A 12,242-nucleotide genomic window follows, 5' to 3' on the forward strand; every position below is an offset into this window, starting at 1 on the left:
CCACAGCAGAGTACTTGAATTTGCACAAACAGCTCAGGGCAAGTAAGAATCTGAAACAGTATTTTCATATCAATGTACTCATGTATTTCTGCAGACCACATTCAAAATAACCGCAAGATTAATTTCATTCCATTTGCCAGATTTGCACATCATGAAAGCAAGAAAAACTGTCATTTTGGAAGTTACTTATAACCAAGCCTAGAAAGGGTGGATAGTGGAGTGAGGCTGGGGGTGGGGAAGCAAACCCTTTAGTTACAATGTTTTAGGGAAATGAATCGACACAATAAAACAAATTTCAAATCAAGTTGCCCCTCTATACCACATAAGCCCTTTAGAATCTTAAGTAGATGCAAAAGGAACAAACCAAATGGGGAGAAAAAAGGCCGATAAACTTTCTGGCTGCAATACAAGAGACATATCATTACCATATGATCTAATGTGGGTGTCAGCCGGATTGTGTTCATTGAGGGAAACCTTATTTTTTAACTGTGCTATGGAGTAGAAGCAGGAGGTTTTCAACCTAGTGACAGTCACAGAGCAGCACCTACCCCCTCCTCCTTTCCACACCTGCAAACTCTTTTTGCTTGGGCTGAATATTTAGTGTAATTACATCTCAGCTTTGAGGGCTCCTGTGGCAAATCCCCGGATTAAAAGGTATGGTTTTCAATAATTGTCCTGAACTCTGCTACAGACTAATAAAACTTCGATCAAGCTGAGGGCAAAAGGAATTATTTGGTGAGAGAAAGAAAAGAAAAAAAAAATCGTTCTAAACTTTTGATACTCTTTATGCAGTATTTTAAGCAAGTATTACTTGAAGACAGAAGTTAAATATTTGGTAAAATATTTGAATGCATTGTTTTAGTTTTTGTGTTCTTGCAAAGATGTTTATTAAAAGAACTATAACCTAACACCATGACTATCTATATTGATATATTTTGTATTTGTACTAATGAAATGTTTTACCTCTTTAGAAAGCATTTATATTCTAGATCAGCATACTATTTGTAGCTGGGCTATATATATATGTATATTTAAGGATTTAGTTCCCTCTTGAATTCTTGCATATTTTCAGAACTTTTAAAACCTCAGAGATGGGAACTCTGGTGATTAGCTGCAGAAGTCAAATGAATGTATATTTCTACAACCTAGAAAAGAATAGAAATTATCACCAGAGAGGTGAAAATAAACATTGAAAATACTTATGCTGCTTATTAAAGATAATCTCACAGTTAGCGTCATAATTCCTTACAGAGAAAGAAAAAACCCAGTCAGTATTTTCAGTATTTTCAATGCAATGAAATTTTACTGTAAGATACATCACTTGAAAAGGAGAGTGTAGGTTATTTTTCTTGCTAATTTCAAAACAGGGTAACACAATGACCACTGGTTAAGCGGGCTCCCAGTGACATAAATTCCTGTGGCTTTTTCTTTTCCTATTGCTATTTTGACCAGAAAAAGAACCAAATGCTTCCTATAACAGTCCTGATTTATGGATAAATGCCATTTTTATTGTCTATTTTGAATTATTTCCATTACTATTGAGGTTTTTCATTCACCTAGTGCTGGGGGATTTTTATTTTGCTCTGCAGTTGTAGTTTTACTTATCTCTTGAGGGTTAAATTTTGATCTTGAAAGTTATACCAAAGGCATGAATGACATCCTACAAATGTTGAACTGAATGATATAGTTAATTTAATGGGCTAAAGTAGTTTAAAGAGCCAGAAATTATTATTTTTGATGAAACACTTAAAAACTGTGGCAACTAGCTTTAGTGGAGTAGTGACATTATACCTAGGAAGGAGTCATACTTTTTGAGAATGCTTAAAACAATTTCTGTGAAATTTAGACAGTTTATTGTCTCAGTAATAATCTCCTTGGTTTCTACAAGGGCATCTGCTCTTTTTTGTTTATTTTTCTTATATACTAAGGAAGGAAGGACAGGATAAGAAATTATTAATAACTAATTGTTTTAAGATGCTGGGTCTTCAAGTATTATGACACTAATTTAAAAGAAATCATCTCTTGGGGGAATTTGTATAAAGTTTCTGGACATATTCTTCTTCTCCAGGACATTCCAGGTTAAAATGCACACACACACACACACACACACACCCCTATCAAAGTGATATAAAATAAGTAATGGAAGCTATAAACTTCCTGCTTGTGTTCAGCTGTAAACCAAGAAAAATATTGTGCAGAGAATTTGCACCATTTTAACAAGAGTAAACACATATAAATGATAATATTCCTCTGAGCTAGTGTTCAACATTTCCTTTTTTGGGGTTAGTGAAACAACCAGGCATTTTCTGTTCTGGAGAAAAGATCAAAAAGCAACATCTGCGTTAATTCGTATTGCTATTTATTAAATCTGCAATTACTTTGCTTCATTTTTCTTCTAAAATTGTAAGACATTAAGTATGCAAGCCTAGCAAACTGTGGTAAACCGTAAACATTGCATTTTAATGTGAAACAGACAGAAACCACTCCCTTAGATCCAGTCCAAGGGAACACTGCCAAAACAATAGGGTCTCCATTAAAAGGCTCCGCAGTAACTGAGTGGGAACACACTCCCAGAGAAAACCTGATACTGAATTTAAAGGGGCAGTGTGAATAATAATCTTTGTGGTATTTTTTAAATGAGAAGCCACATTCCCGTACTATGGATACGCTGCCTTACACAGACCTCAGTAATAAATACAAACTTAAGAACACAAGTGTAAGAAATCGAAAAACATTTTTTTCCCTCTCTAGTGCCTCTAGCCAAGAAGTTCCAGAAGTTACATAGATAGATACATTAAGGTTAGGGGATCCAAAGTGGTTTGTTTTTTTGTCTTTGTTTGTTTTTTGGTTTTGTGGTTGTTGCATATGTTACAATTGACTGATGACTAAAAATCATTTTTTTTACATCTGGTTATGAATGGGCAGCTTCAGTATGATTCCTATACGTGTACATTTCAAAGTAGATGTGGGGAACTAAAGATAACATCTGCTATGTGTTTTGGGAATCCTTAGTTTCCATAGGGTTTTGTTTTTTTTTTTTTTTAAGATTTTATTTGTTTATTTGACACAGAGAGAGAGATAGCGAGAGCAGGAACACAAGCAGGGGGAGTGGGAAAGGGAGCCCGATGCGGGGCTCGATCCCAGAACCCTGAGATCATGACCTGAGCCAAAGGCAGACGCTTAACGACTGAGCCACCCAAGCACCCCTCCATAGCGTTTTAAGACCTATCAAGTCAAAAATAGACTGCTTGTTCTCTACATGATCAACTACTTTTTGTTATTCAGATCTATGTAGTTCCCTTCAGCCAGCTGAACCCCAACTCAATGACAGACGTATGTTTCTAAAGTGCTTATTGAATGAATGGATAAATACTGTATGGATTTGTCAAAACTGTACTTTTGTTTGTTTACAAAATTGCCCTCTGGGTAAAACCAGATAACGTGTAAGTCCTATAGAAATCAGTAGGATTTTCCATATATGTTTACTGCTTTAATAAAAAATGATCAGTTTGAGAAACTGGCCCAAAGATTTATTCTAAAAAATAAATCGTGCTTCCACCAAATTGAGGTTTTCCATTTGTTACCTTTCTCAGGCGAGAAATTTGATATTGAAAAAAAAGATAAGTTTGGGTTTTAAAAAAATAAGACCGACTGGTTGCCTGGAACAAACCGAATAACTTCTATTATTAATAAATTGATGGTCAATTGAGTCATTTATGTGCAAAATGTTGTGCAAGGCCTGGGTACAGAACAAAGAATAATAAGACACGCCCTGAAGGAATACATCTTCTAGTTGGGGGGACAGACCAAGCACGCAAAACAAATTACAGTATAATGTGATAAGTTCTTTAAAAGAGGTAAGAGCAACGTGCTGTGGGGCACAGAAGAGGGAGGAAGCAGCATCCTGCCTGGATGAGCCAGGGAATCCACAAGGGAAGTCCATTATCATTTTCAGTCTTCACTGCCATCTTACAAGGTAGGTATCTTAAATGGCACTTAGCTTTGAGTGTCAGGGTTGAGGTGGGGACTGGAGGAGAGAGGAAATTGAGAGAAAGCGGGCTTGAAACATCGGTTGGTACCAAATTATGAATGGTCTCACAGGCCACAAAGGAGATGTGGACCTTATTGGCAAGCCTTGAGAAGTCAACAAGGAGTTTTCTGTAGAACAGGGATACAATGAAATCTAATTCTCAGAACACGACTTGAGCAGCAGAGTGGGGGATGACCTGGAGTAAAGGAAATATTCAAGGCCGAGACCAGTTGGAAGCTCTTGTGATAGTTCAGGGAGTGATGAGAAAGGTCTGGACCGAGATAAACACAGTGGGATTGGGGAGATGAGATTGGCTTCCAGAGAGATTTCTGACACAGAATTGAAGATCTCTCATGTGCATAGACAAAATTTTATTTGACTGTGGCCTGGCTTGTGTTGAATGAGCCCTGAGAATTCCAATATGGTCTATCATCATAACAATTTTGCAAATGATGTGAATATATAATATGCCATCTCAATTCGGACCCCAAATTCAAGCAAGAAGATTTAAATTACATTCAAATTTCTTTTCCTAAGTAAATAGCTGTGCAAGGTAGTCTGTTACATACCTTTCAAATACATTTCAGTGTTCTGCTTCCTCACAAGAAATGAAAGATGGTTGTTTGTTTGTTTGTTTTTATACTTTACACTCACTCTACTGTGGGGTGTTATATTAACCAGGTGGTGCGACTCTTCTAAACCTTTCGTTTGTTTCCTAGGTTCCTTGGCTGTGAAAATACATGAGATAAATCATGAAGGCAACCGTCATCTTCCTCCTGCTTGCACAAGTTTCCTGGGCTGGGCCGTTCCAACAGAGAGGCTTATTTGACTTTATGCTAGAAGATGAGGCTTCTGGGATAGGCCCGGAAGAGCATGTTCCTGTGGATTCTGACCTAGAGCCTCTGGGACCTATGTGTCCCTTCCGCTGTCAGTGTCACCTGCGAGTTGTCCAGTGTTCTGATCTGGGTGAGTAGGTGCAGGCTCTCTCTACCCACCTTGCTTCACTCACAGGAATGGCTTCCTCTAGAGGTTAGCGTTTTCCTTTTTAATCTCTGCAGTTCCAAATGTGAGAGACAGTGCCACCTACGGAGAAGTAAAGGAAGCGGAATAGCATAGAAGGAAGGAGCTTTTAAGTTAGGAGACCTCTTTCTTTCTTTTTTAAATTGGGGCTCCATCACCTTTGCAATCTTGGATGAGTCACTTTTAAAAAAATCTTTCTGAACTTCATGGTCCCCCTTCTGTAAATTAAAATTTTGAACAAAATTATGTCTTCTGTTCCACGATTCTGAAGGGATGGTTTATTTTAATTCCATGATTTGCTTTCAAGAAATGTTAGATGTTAAAACCTGGGTGATGTCTCTACTCTTGGCTTAGCCCAGATAACAGAATGTGAACATTACTAAATTGTAAAGTATGCAGAGTTATGAGAAGAAAAACAAAGTTTTAGAACAAAAAATTATCTTTCAAGAACCAAAATACTCCCTTAATCTCTGGGTCTTAGTTTTGCCTTTGCCTCTGGCATTTTGTAATCTAGCTGTTTATATTCTTTAGAAAGTTTCAAAAGCAATCTTTACAACAAGATATGGTGTAAATATTCGGTATAATCATGGGACATATATCTTTGGCCTAACATGGTATACAGCTTGATTTATCATGTTTCAAGAAAAATTTGGCCTGGGAATTCCAAGAGCAATACACTCAAAAGATAAATCTCCAGAAAGTCTGAGGCCCCAGAAGGTGGGCCAAAGGGGAATGAATGTAGTTGACATGACAGTTGATTTGCATCTCTCTCTCTCTCTCTTCCTCTCTTTTTGGCTCACTTTCTTATAAGGAAAAAAAAAAAGAAAAAAATCCTCATAGAATGACTCTGCCATGATGTATTTCCTAATGAAAGAAACTCCATGGTGTAGTAGGGTACTTCTTTTGGGAACCCTGTATCTCTTCACAAGAAGCTTTCTAGCAACATTTTGCAGGAAAATGTGTCACTACCTCTACAGTTGGACTAAACTACATGCTGGAACCCAGGAAAACATAAAACATGTTAGATAGTAACAACTCAAAATCAAACATTCAGGATAGCTTTTAAAGTGCTGACATATTGTATAGCCATTTAACACCCAGAAAAAAAGTGCATACAAAGGCTTTAAAAAGGCCACAGGATAATTCCACTGGATTCCTTCATTCATTCATTCAACAAATATATAGAGATACCACAATGGGTCAGATCTGTTGTAGACCCTGGCAAGGAAGGAATGAGGAAGACAAATATGGTCCTTGTTCTTGTGGGTCTGATATTATATTGGTGGTGATTTTTTTTTTTTTTTTTGAATTGTATATTTGTTACAAGGGGGATTGGATCACTCTCAAATTCTACAGAAACTGTTATAAGCATCTAGAGAGTATCTGCATTGTTGGTATAAGCAGGACAGTCATGCAGTTGAAAATATCTGCACATTGGAATCACCATATGATAGATATACTAGGGGTAAACTTTTTAAAAATTTATTAAAATGACCGAGTTCCTAAGAAATGTGAAGCCAGTTACATCTCACTTTGCCTCTGGAAACAAGGTTAAAAGGGTTCATGATTAATACCCACCACATATGTTGCCAACAATGAAAAGTTGATATTTTTAAGGAGGAAGGACTTGTCCAGTAGCTTCACAGGCTTTATTTTCCATAAATGTAGTTTGCTCACATGATAAAAAGTTTATAAAACTTGAGTCTGATGAAAGCATTTGAGACAGTTTTCCAGCTGTCTTTTTAAAAAAGACCTAAATCTATTGCTCAAAACTAAACAGAAAAATCCAGTCTCTGGAAATGTCAAGTTCCTTGACTTGGGTTTCTCATGATACGATTTCGTTGAGGTCCTTGTTATTATTTTGTTTCAGTGTATTTTGTGTTGCTTTTGGATGAGGAAGATTTCTATATGTTACCTTTGACCTAAGAGCCCAGAGTATACATCATTCCTTTAAAAGACTGACTGACCTTATATACCAAGGAAGTAGCGAAGATTATAATAATGATTTGTTTGGGGGAACCCTACCGAATGAAGAGAACTGAGTTCCCATGACCAATGGTCTCATCTGAGTTACTTTTAGTTTTTATTGAATTCATATTTAAATATATTGTGAAAGGTTTTGGTCAGGTATTTCTAAAACAGAAAATACGTTTCAAAAAGGAAGAACAATCTGTTTGCCTTTAAAGAAAACACTCTATTCACACTCTCCACTACCATCTAACTTCTCACTTCATGCTCTTGGCACTGTTTGGAGCCTTGACATCTTCATCTGCAGAAAAATCACAGCGGGCCTTAGAGACCCTCATATTTGTGTGTGGTGCCTGGCTCATAGTGGACTCTCGATATATATTTTCTATGTGATGATTATATGGAGTAAAAGGTGAAAGATATATAGAAAAAAACAAGGAAGGAGAAATAGGCAACCTTATTTATCATAAAGGCAATGCAGTTTATTTTATTTTTTTGTTTTAAGTTATTTAATGACCTGAATATGAAGCTTTGAATTATTATAATAGAGAAAAAAAATGTAATGCACTTTGGGATGAGAAATGTGAATGCTTATTGTTATCAAAGGCTAATGTTTTCTTAAGGATTATTCTCGCCAAAGCTTTTAATGAGCAGAGGGGAGCTAGTGTTGAAGGACAGTAGTCCTTTGTCATTTTATATTTAAACAATATTTAATAGAAGCAAACACTTCTTACTAAAATGTTTGACTATTTTTGCCACTAAGAAGTATTTTTGATGAAGTTAAACAACATCGATTTTTTAAACAGTTCTACATCAAAGCTAAGATGTAAAAACTGAAATTGGAATTCAATAATTAGTTCATAGGAAAATTTGAGGTGTTCAAGAAGATACATGGATGTTTTAGTTCCTTGTTCCAATTTATCAAAATAGCATTATGTATGTTTTTCTCTAGCATGGGGGATTGAGAAAGTAAACATTTTTTCACCTGTCCAAGAAAGTAATGAATACTCCACAGATATTGGCCAAGTTGTTTGGCTGAATTTGTTGTAATTTAGCTTGTAATTTGAACCAGAATTGAATGAGACCCCTATCTTCTTTTTTTAAATTTATCCTTTTAAGACATAAAGCAATTTACTCTTAAATGTAGCATTTATAAAAAAAAAAAATGTAAGATGAACAAGTTCAAAAATCTATGGGTTACCTTAAAATAATAAACCTACAATGTAACTCATTCTTGTCAAATCTTTTTAAAATGTTCTCATATTGATCCTGTGAGTGGCTGCTGTTTTATGTACTTATTATCTTGAAGGAAAACAATTCCTTTACTTATATGTACACTCTTTGGCTCAAGTGTTACCAGGTAGCCATTCATCTTTGGCTCAAGTGTTACCAGGTAGCATTATTTGGTACTGACTTCCATCTTGTTGCTAAAAGGCAGATCAACCCTGAGGTGAAATATGTATAAGCACTGTTTTTTGACTATTCTTCCAAATTAAAGTAATAGTTATTGATACATTTCTTTTTTTTTTTTAATTGTTTAAAGATTTATTTGAGAGAGAGAGGGAGTAGGGGGAAGGGCAAAGGGAGAGGGAGAGAGAGAATCCTCAAGCAGCCTCCATGCTGAGTGTGGAGCCCAATGCAGGGCTCAGTCTCAAAACCTTGAGATCATGATGAGCTAAAATCAAGACTCAGATGCTTAACCCACTGAACCACCCAGGAGCCCCTTGATGCATTTCTTATAAGCAAATTTCAAAAGAATTTACAAAGCTTTTAAAATGATTTAATAGTTGCAAGAACTTGGGTTTTGCAGTTCAACACCTCTGAACTCAAGTCCTGCTTTACCATTTACTACCCGTAAATGCCGAAACATTGAAACTTTCATTGGAGAAATGGGAATATATCACATTTCATTAGGTAAGAATAGAAAATACTGATAAAAATGTCTACCATACTGTTCTGTTTAGTTTACCATTTCAGACAAAGTTGGCTAGTAACATGAGGCTATTCCTCATAATGTTCTTTTATTTTTCTTCAACACTGAGAATCTCTGAGAAGTACACAGCTTGTCGAGCTAGATACAAAATAGCGCCTTCTCTCCCCTCCCTCCTAAAGAGGACCACATCACCTCCAACTATAAATAGACACGAATTAGAAAATGGTACAATTATCAAGCAATTCAGTCTTCTCCAAACACCGTTCCTTTGAACAAAATTGGTTTGGTGAAGTGGAGAACAGTGAAACATTTGGCTATTTTATAATCATAAATGATTCACAACCCACATATTTGGCTCTCTAGAAATGATGTTGGAAGATGTAACATTTTATTTTGCCATGTAAAAGCAATACAAATAACTACTGGTTCCTAAAAGGTACCTCATATGGCAAAGGATATTTTAGTTTTAAAAATGTCTTAGCAAAAAAAAGAAAGAAAAAGAAAGAAAAAGAAAAACCCACAACCCTTTACACTGCATAGAGTTAGTTTTCTTCTTTTTAATCATTTTGCTTCAACTGGGGAAAATTTTGTCAGTAGCCACCACTTGGGACATACATGAGATAGCTTATTTCTTGTCTGGGGAAACTGGTTTTCCAGAAGCAAATTTTATATGTGAGGTAAATGAACCATTAGACTTCCTCTGTGAAGTCAACTCAGAAGAATAAATTAGGGCTGTTTTGTAGAGGGGCAGAGACAATGTTGGAAGCTCAGTTGCTTTTATAGTTTATGTCTGGCTCGGCAGCAGCAGGGACGGGGGGGGACCCTCGTTAGGAGTTTCAGATGCATCGAAAGGGTGTGCCTAAGACATGGTATGGGAAGGAGGCTGTGCACAGAGCATGCCCAGTGGGTTGCCTAAATTCGTATTGGAGAGGGTGGAGTATGGCAGATCTTTAGATGCAGCAGGAGGAATTCTCCTGTGACCCAGATGGCCAAAGTTCCTGACACCAGGGGTTAAAGATGGGGAGGAGGAAGAGAGGAGTCAGAGAAAGCCAAAGGAAGCATCTGTCTTCTTGACCTGACTGAGAACTGACATATCCCTGGTTTCCTTCTCAGTCCCAGGAGGGAGAGAGAGGCAGCTGTGTGGGATCAAGGCATTTGGTCAGACTGCAGCTGTGAGGCGTTCTCCTCTGCAAGATCATCCTGGCTCCAGAGGACAGGATGGGAATAGGTTTCGAGAATATCAATTCCCTGGGCAAAAGAAATGCAGGAGACCCTGTAATCTGAACTTTTCTCCTTCAAAGAATAGCAAGATTATATATTTCCTTGAAAATAAGGATAAAGAAGAATCAACCCAGTTTTCAATCCAGTCTTAATAAAAGGAGAAAGCCCTGTAGCAACTACACTATGACACTCAGGAGTCAGTTAGCCCTTGACTTAGTTCGAAGATTGCTTTGAGGCAATTTCTGCAGCTTGTCTACTTCGGTGCTTTCACTGTAATCTACATTTGCCTTGATTATTCTATATTAATCAAATATATATTTTATAATAGTTATTCAGTATATTTTATTTACCTATTTAAACATTTACTTTCTCTACCAGAAGGGAAGCATAGTGATAAGTTATTTTTGTATACCTTCTACTCAATAAAATGTCTTATACTTGGTAGATACTCCAACATCAATAAATGCCTGACGAATAAGTGAACATATGCATGACCTGGTGCTTGGATGAGTGCATAATTCTACAATATTCCTGATTCTATCAAGCTGGAAAAAGGAAGGAACATGGCTGACTGGGAATTAGGAGTCATGGAGCTGTGGTACACAGCGTTTTTGCTTTTGTTGGTTTGTTTGTTTGTTTGTTTGTTTGTTTTGTTTTGAGGGTGACTAGACATAGAACCAGGAAGGTTAAACCTTCCTTGAGTTTATTTGAAAAGAGAATCGAATTAAAGGGGGAATCTCCTATTTCTGAAAGCTGATCCAACTGCCACCACAATCAAACTGCCATTTTTAAGAGGGAAATAGGGAAACATGCCTGCTTTGAACAGAAAGGTTTTTGATGGAGCTGGGACTCCAACATGTCATGTCACGTGCCAAAAACTGAAGTGTATCACCATTGTCCTAATTATTAAATTGAAGACAGAATTATAAAAAATACTGTTGGAAACCAACAAGAATAAATCTTGGAGTTTGGACCCCTGCCACAGAGCAGGGGGGAAAGAAAGCATGATGTCTTAGGACATCCTGGCCTTTGTCCAACATGATGTTTACCAGATTGCTGACATTTGCTAGCAGAACCATGCTATTCATCACGGGGACAACCTGAAAAAAAAGTACAATTCTCATTAGCCTTTAGTTCAGAAATGATTTTCTGGTAACAAGTAGAATTTTATTTACTTTAATAAATAACCCTATTTTAAAGAAGATAAAGTTCCATTTACAGAATTAGGGAGAACAAATAAATAATTCAGACTAGCCTTGGAAATAATTGCATTTTAATGGAAAAATTAGAATTATATTAAAGGATGCTCATTGAAAAATAATTAAATTTAGAAAACCACTCTGTTCCTGTTACTATTGCTGAATAAATATTATCTCAAAACTCGGCGATCTAAAAAGATAATTTTATTTTGCTCATTATTTAAGTACAGGAAATTTGAGCAGATCTCAGAAAGGCTGTCCTGGCTCGGGGTCTCTCAGGCGTCTCAGTCAGGTGTTGGCTGGGGCCATGGCCATGGGGAGTCTAGCTTAGGCTCCACACCCAAGACAGCTCACTCTCATAACTGCAGTTGGTGCTGCTATTGCCTGTGAGCTCAGCTGTTCTCTCATCTGGAATGTTCCATGTGGCCGCTGTAGCAGGGTGGTCTCAGCTTAGACAGGCTTTTTTACATAGCCCATAGCCCCTGGCTGCCTCCAGAGCAAGTGTCCCAGAAGAACTGGGTAGCAGCTGTACAACCTTTTTGACCTGGCCTCCAAAGTCATGCTGTGTGTTTCTTCTGGCCCATTCCATTAAGTCATCAAGACATTATAAGTCCATCCCAGATTCCACAGGAGGGGAATTTGATTCACTTCATCTTTTGATGGGGTTGGGACCAGTTTCTATTTAATAAAAGCATATAGGATGGGAGATACAATTAATGCCATCTTTGGAAGATGCAATTATCTACATACTCAGATTTATGTACATTTCTAATGAGAAACACAGGCATACATTATGTATTAAATATAGAAGGTCCACAGATATTACACATCCCCGTGAAGGTCATTATTTAACAGTTGCAAACTACTTAAG

The 12,242-nt window shown here is 37.0% G+C and overlaps 1 protein-coding gene across 2 annotated transcripts in view; it reads left to right on the plus strand.

Moving 5' to 3' along the window:
* The first annotated feature begins 272 nt into the window (after nucleotides 1-272).
* Nucleotides 273-12,242, plus strand: part of DCN (decorin) — a 43,396-nt gene continuing 31,426 nt past the window's right edge. The window contains exons 1-2 of one of the 2 annotated variants that reach the window (XM_045872866.1): nucleotides 273-654; nucleotides 4,750-4,996. In XM_045872866.1, coding sequence (XP_045728822.1) covers nucleotides 4,783-4,996 — 214 coding nt within the window. In that variant the 5' untranslated portion in view covers nucleotides 273-654; nucleotides 4,750-4,782. Of the gene's footprint in view, nucleotides 655-3,289; nucleotides 3,977-4,749; nucleotides 4,997-12,242 lie in introns of those variants that run through there. The other variant, XM_045872865.2, reaches the window with a different exon arrangement.

The sequence above is a fragment of the Mirounga angustirostris genome, unplaced genomic scaffold (assembly GCF_029215605.1).
Source record: "Mirounga angustirostris isolate CCGP_5_RB_7025 unplaced genomic scaffold, mMirAng1.0.hap1 SCAF_5, whole genome shotgun sequence".
Classification (NCBI taxonomy): domain Eukaryota; kingdom Metazoa; phylum Chordata; class Mammalia; order Carnivora; family Phocidae; genus Mirounga; species Mirounga angustirostris.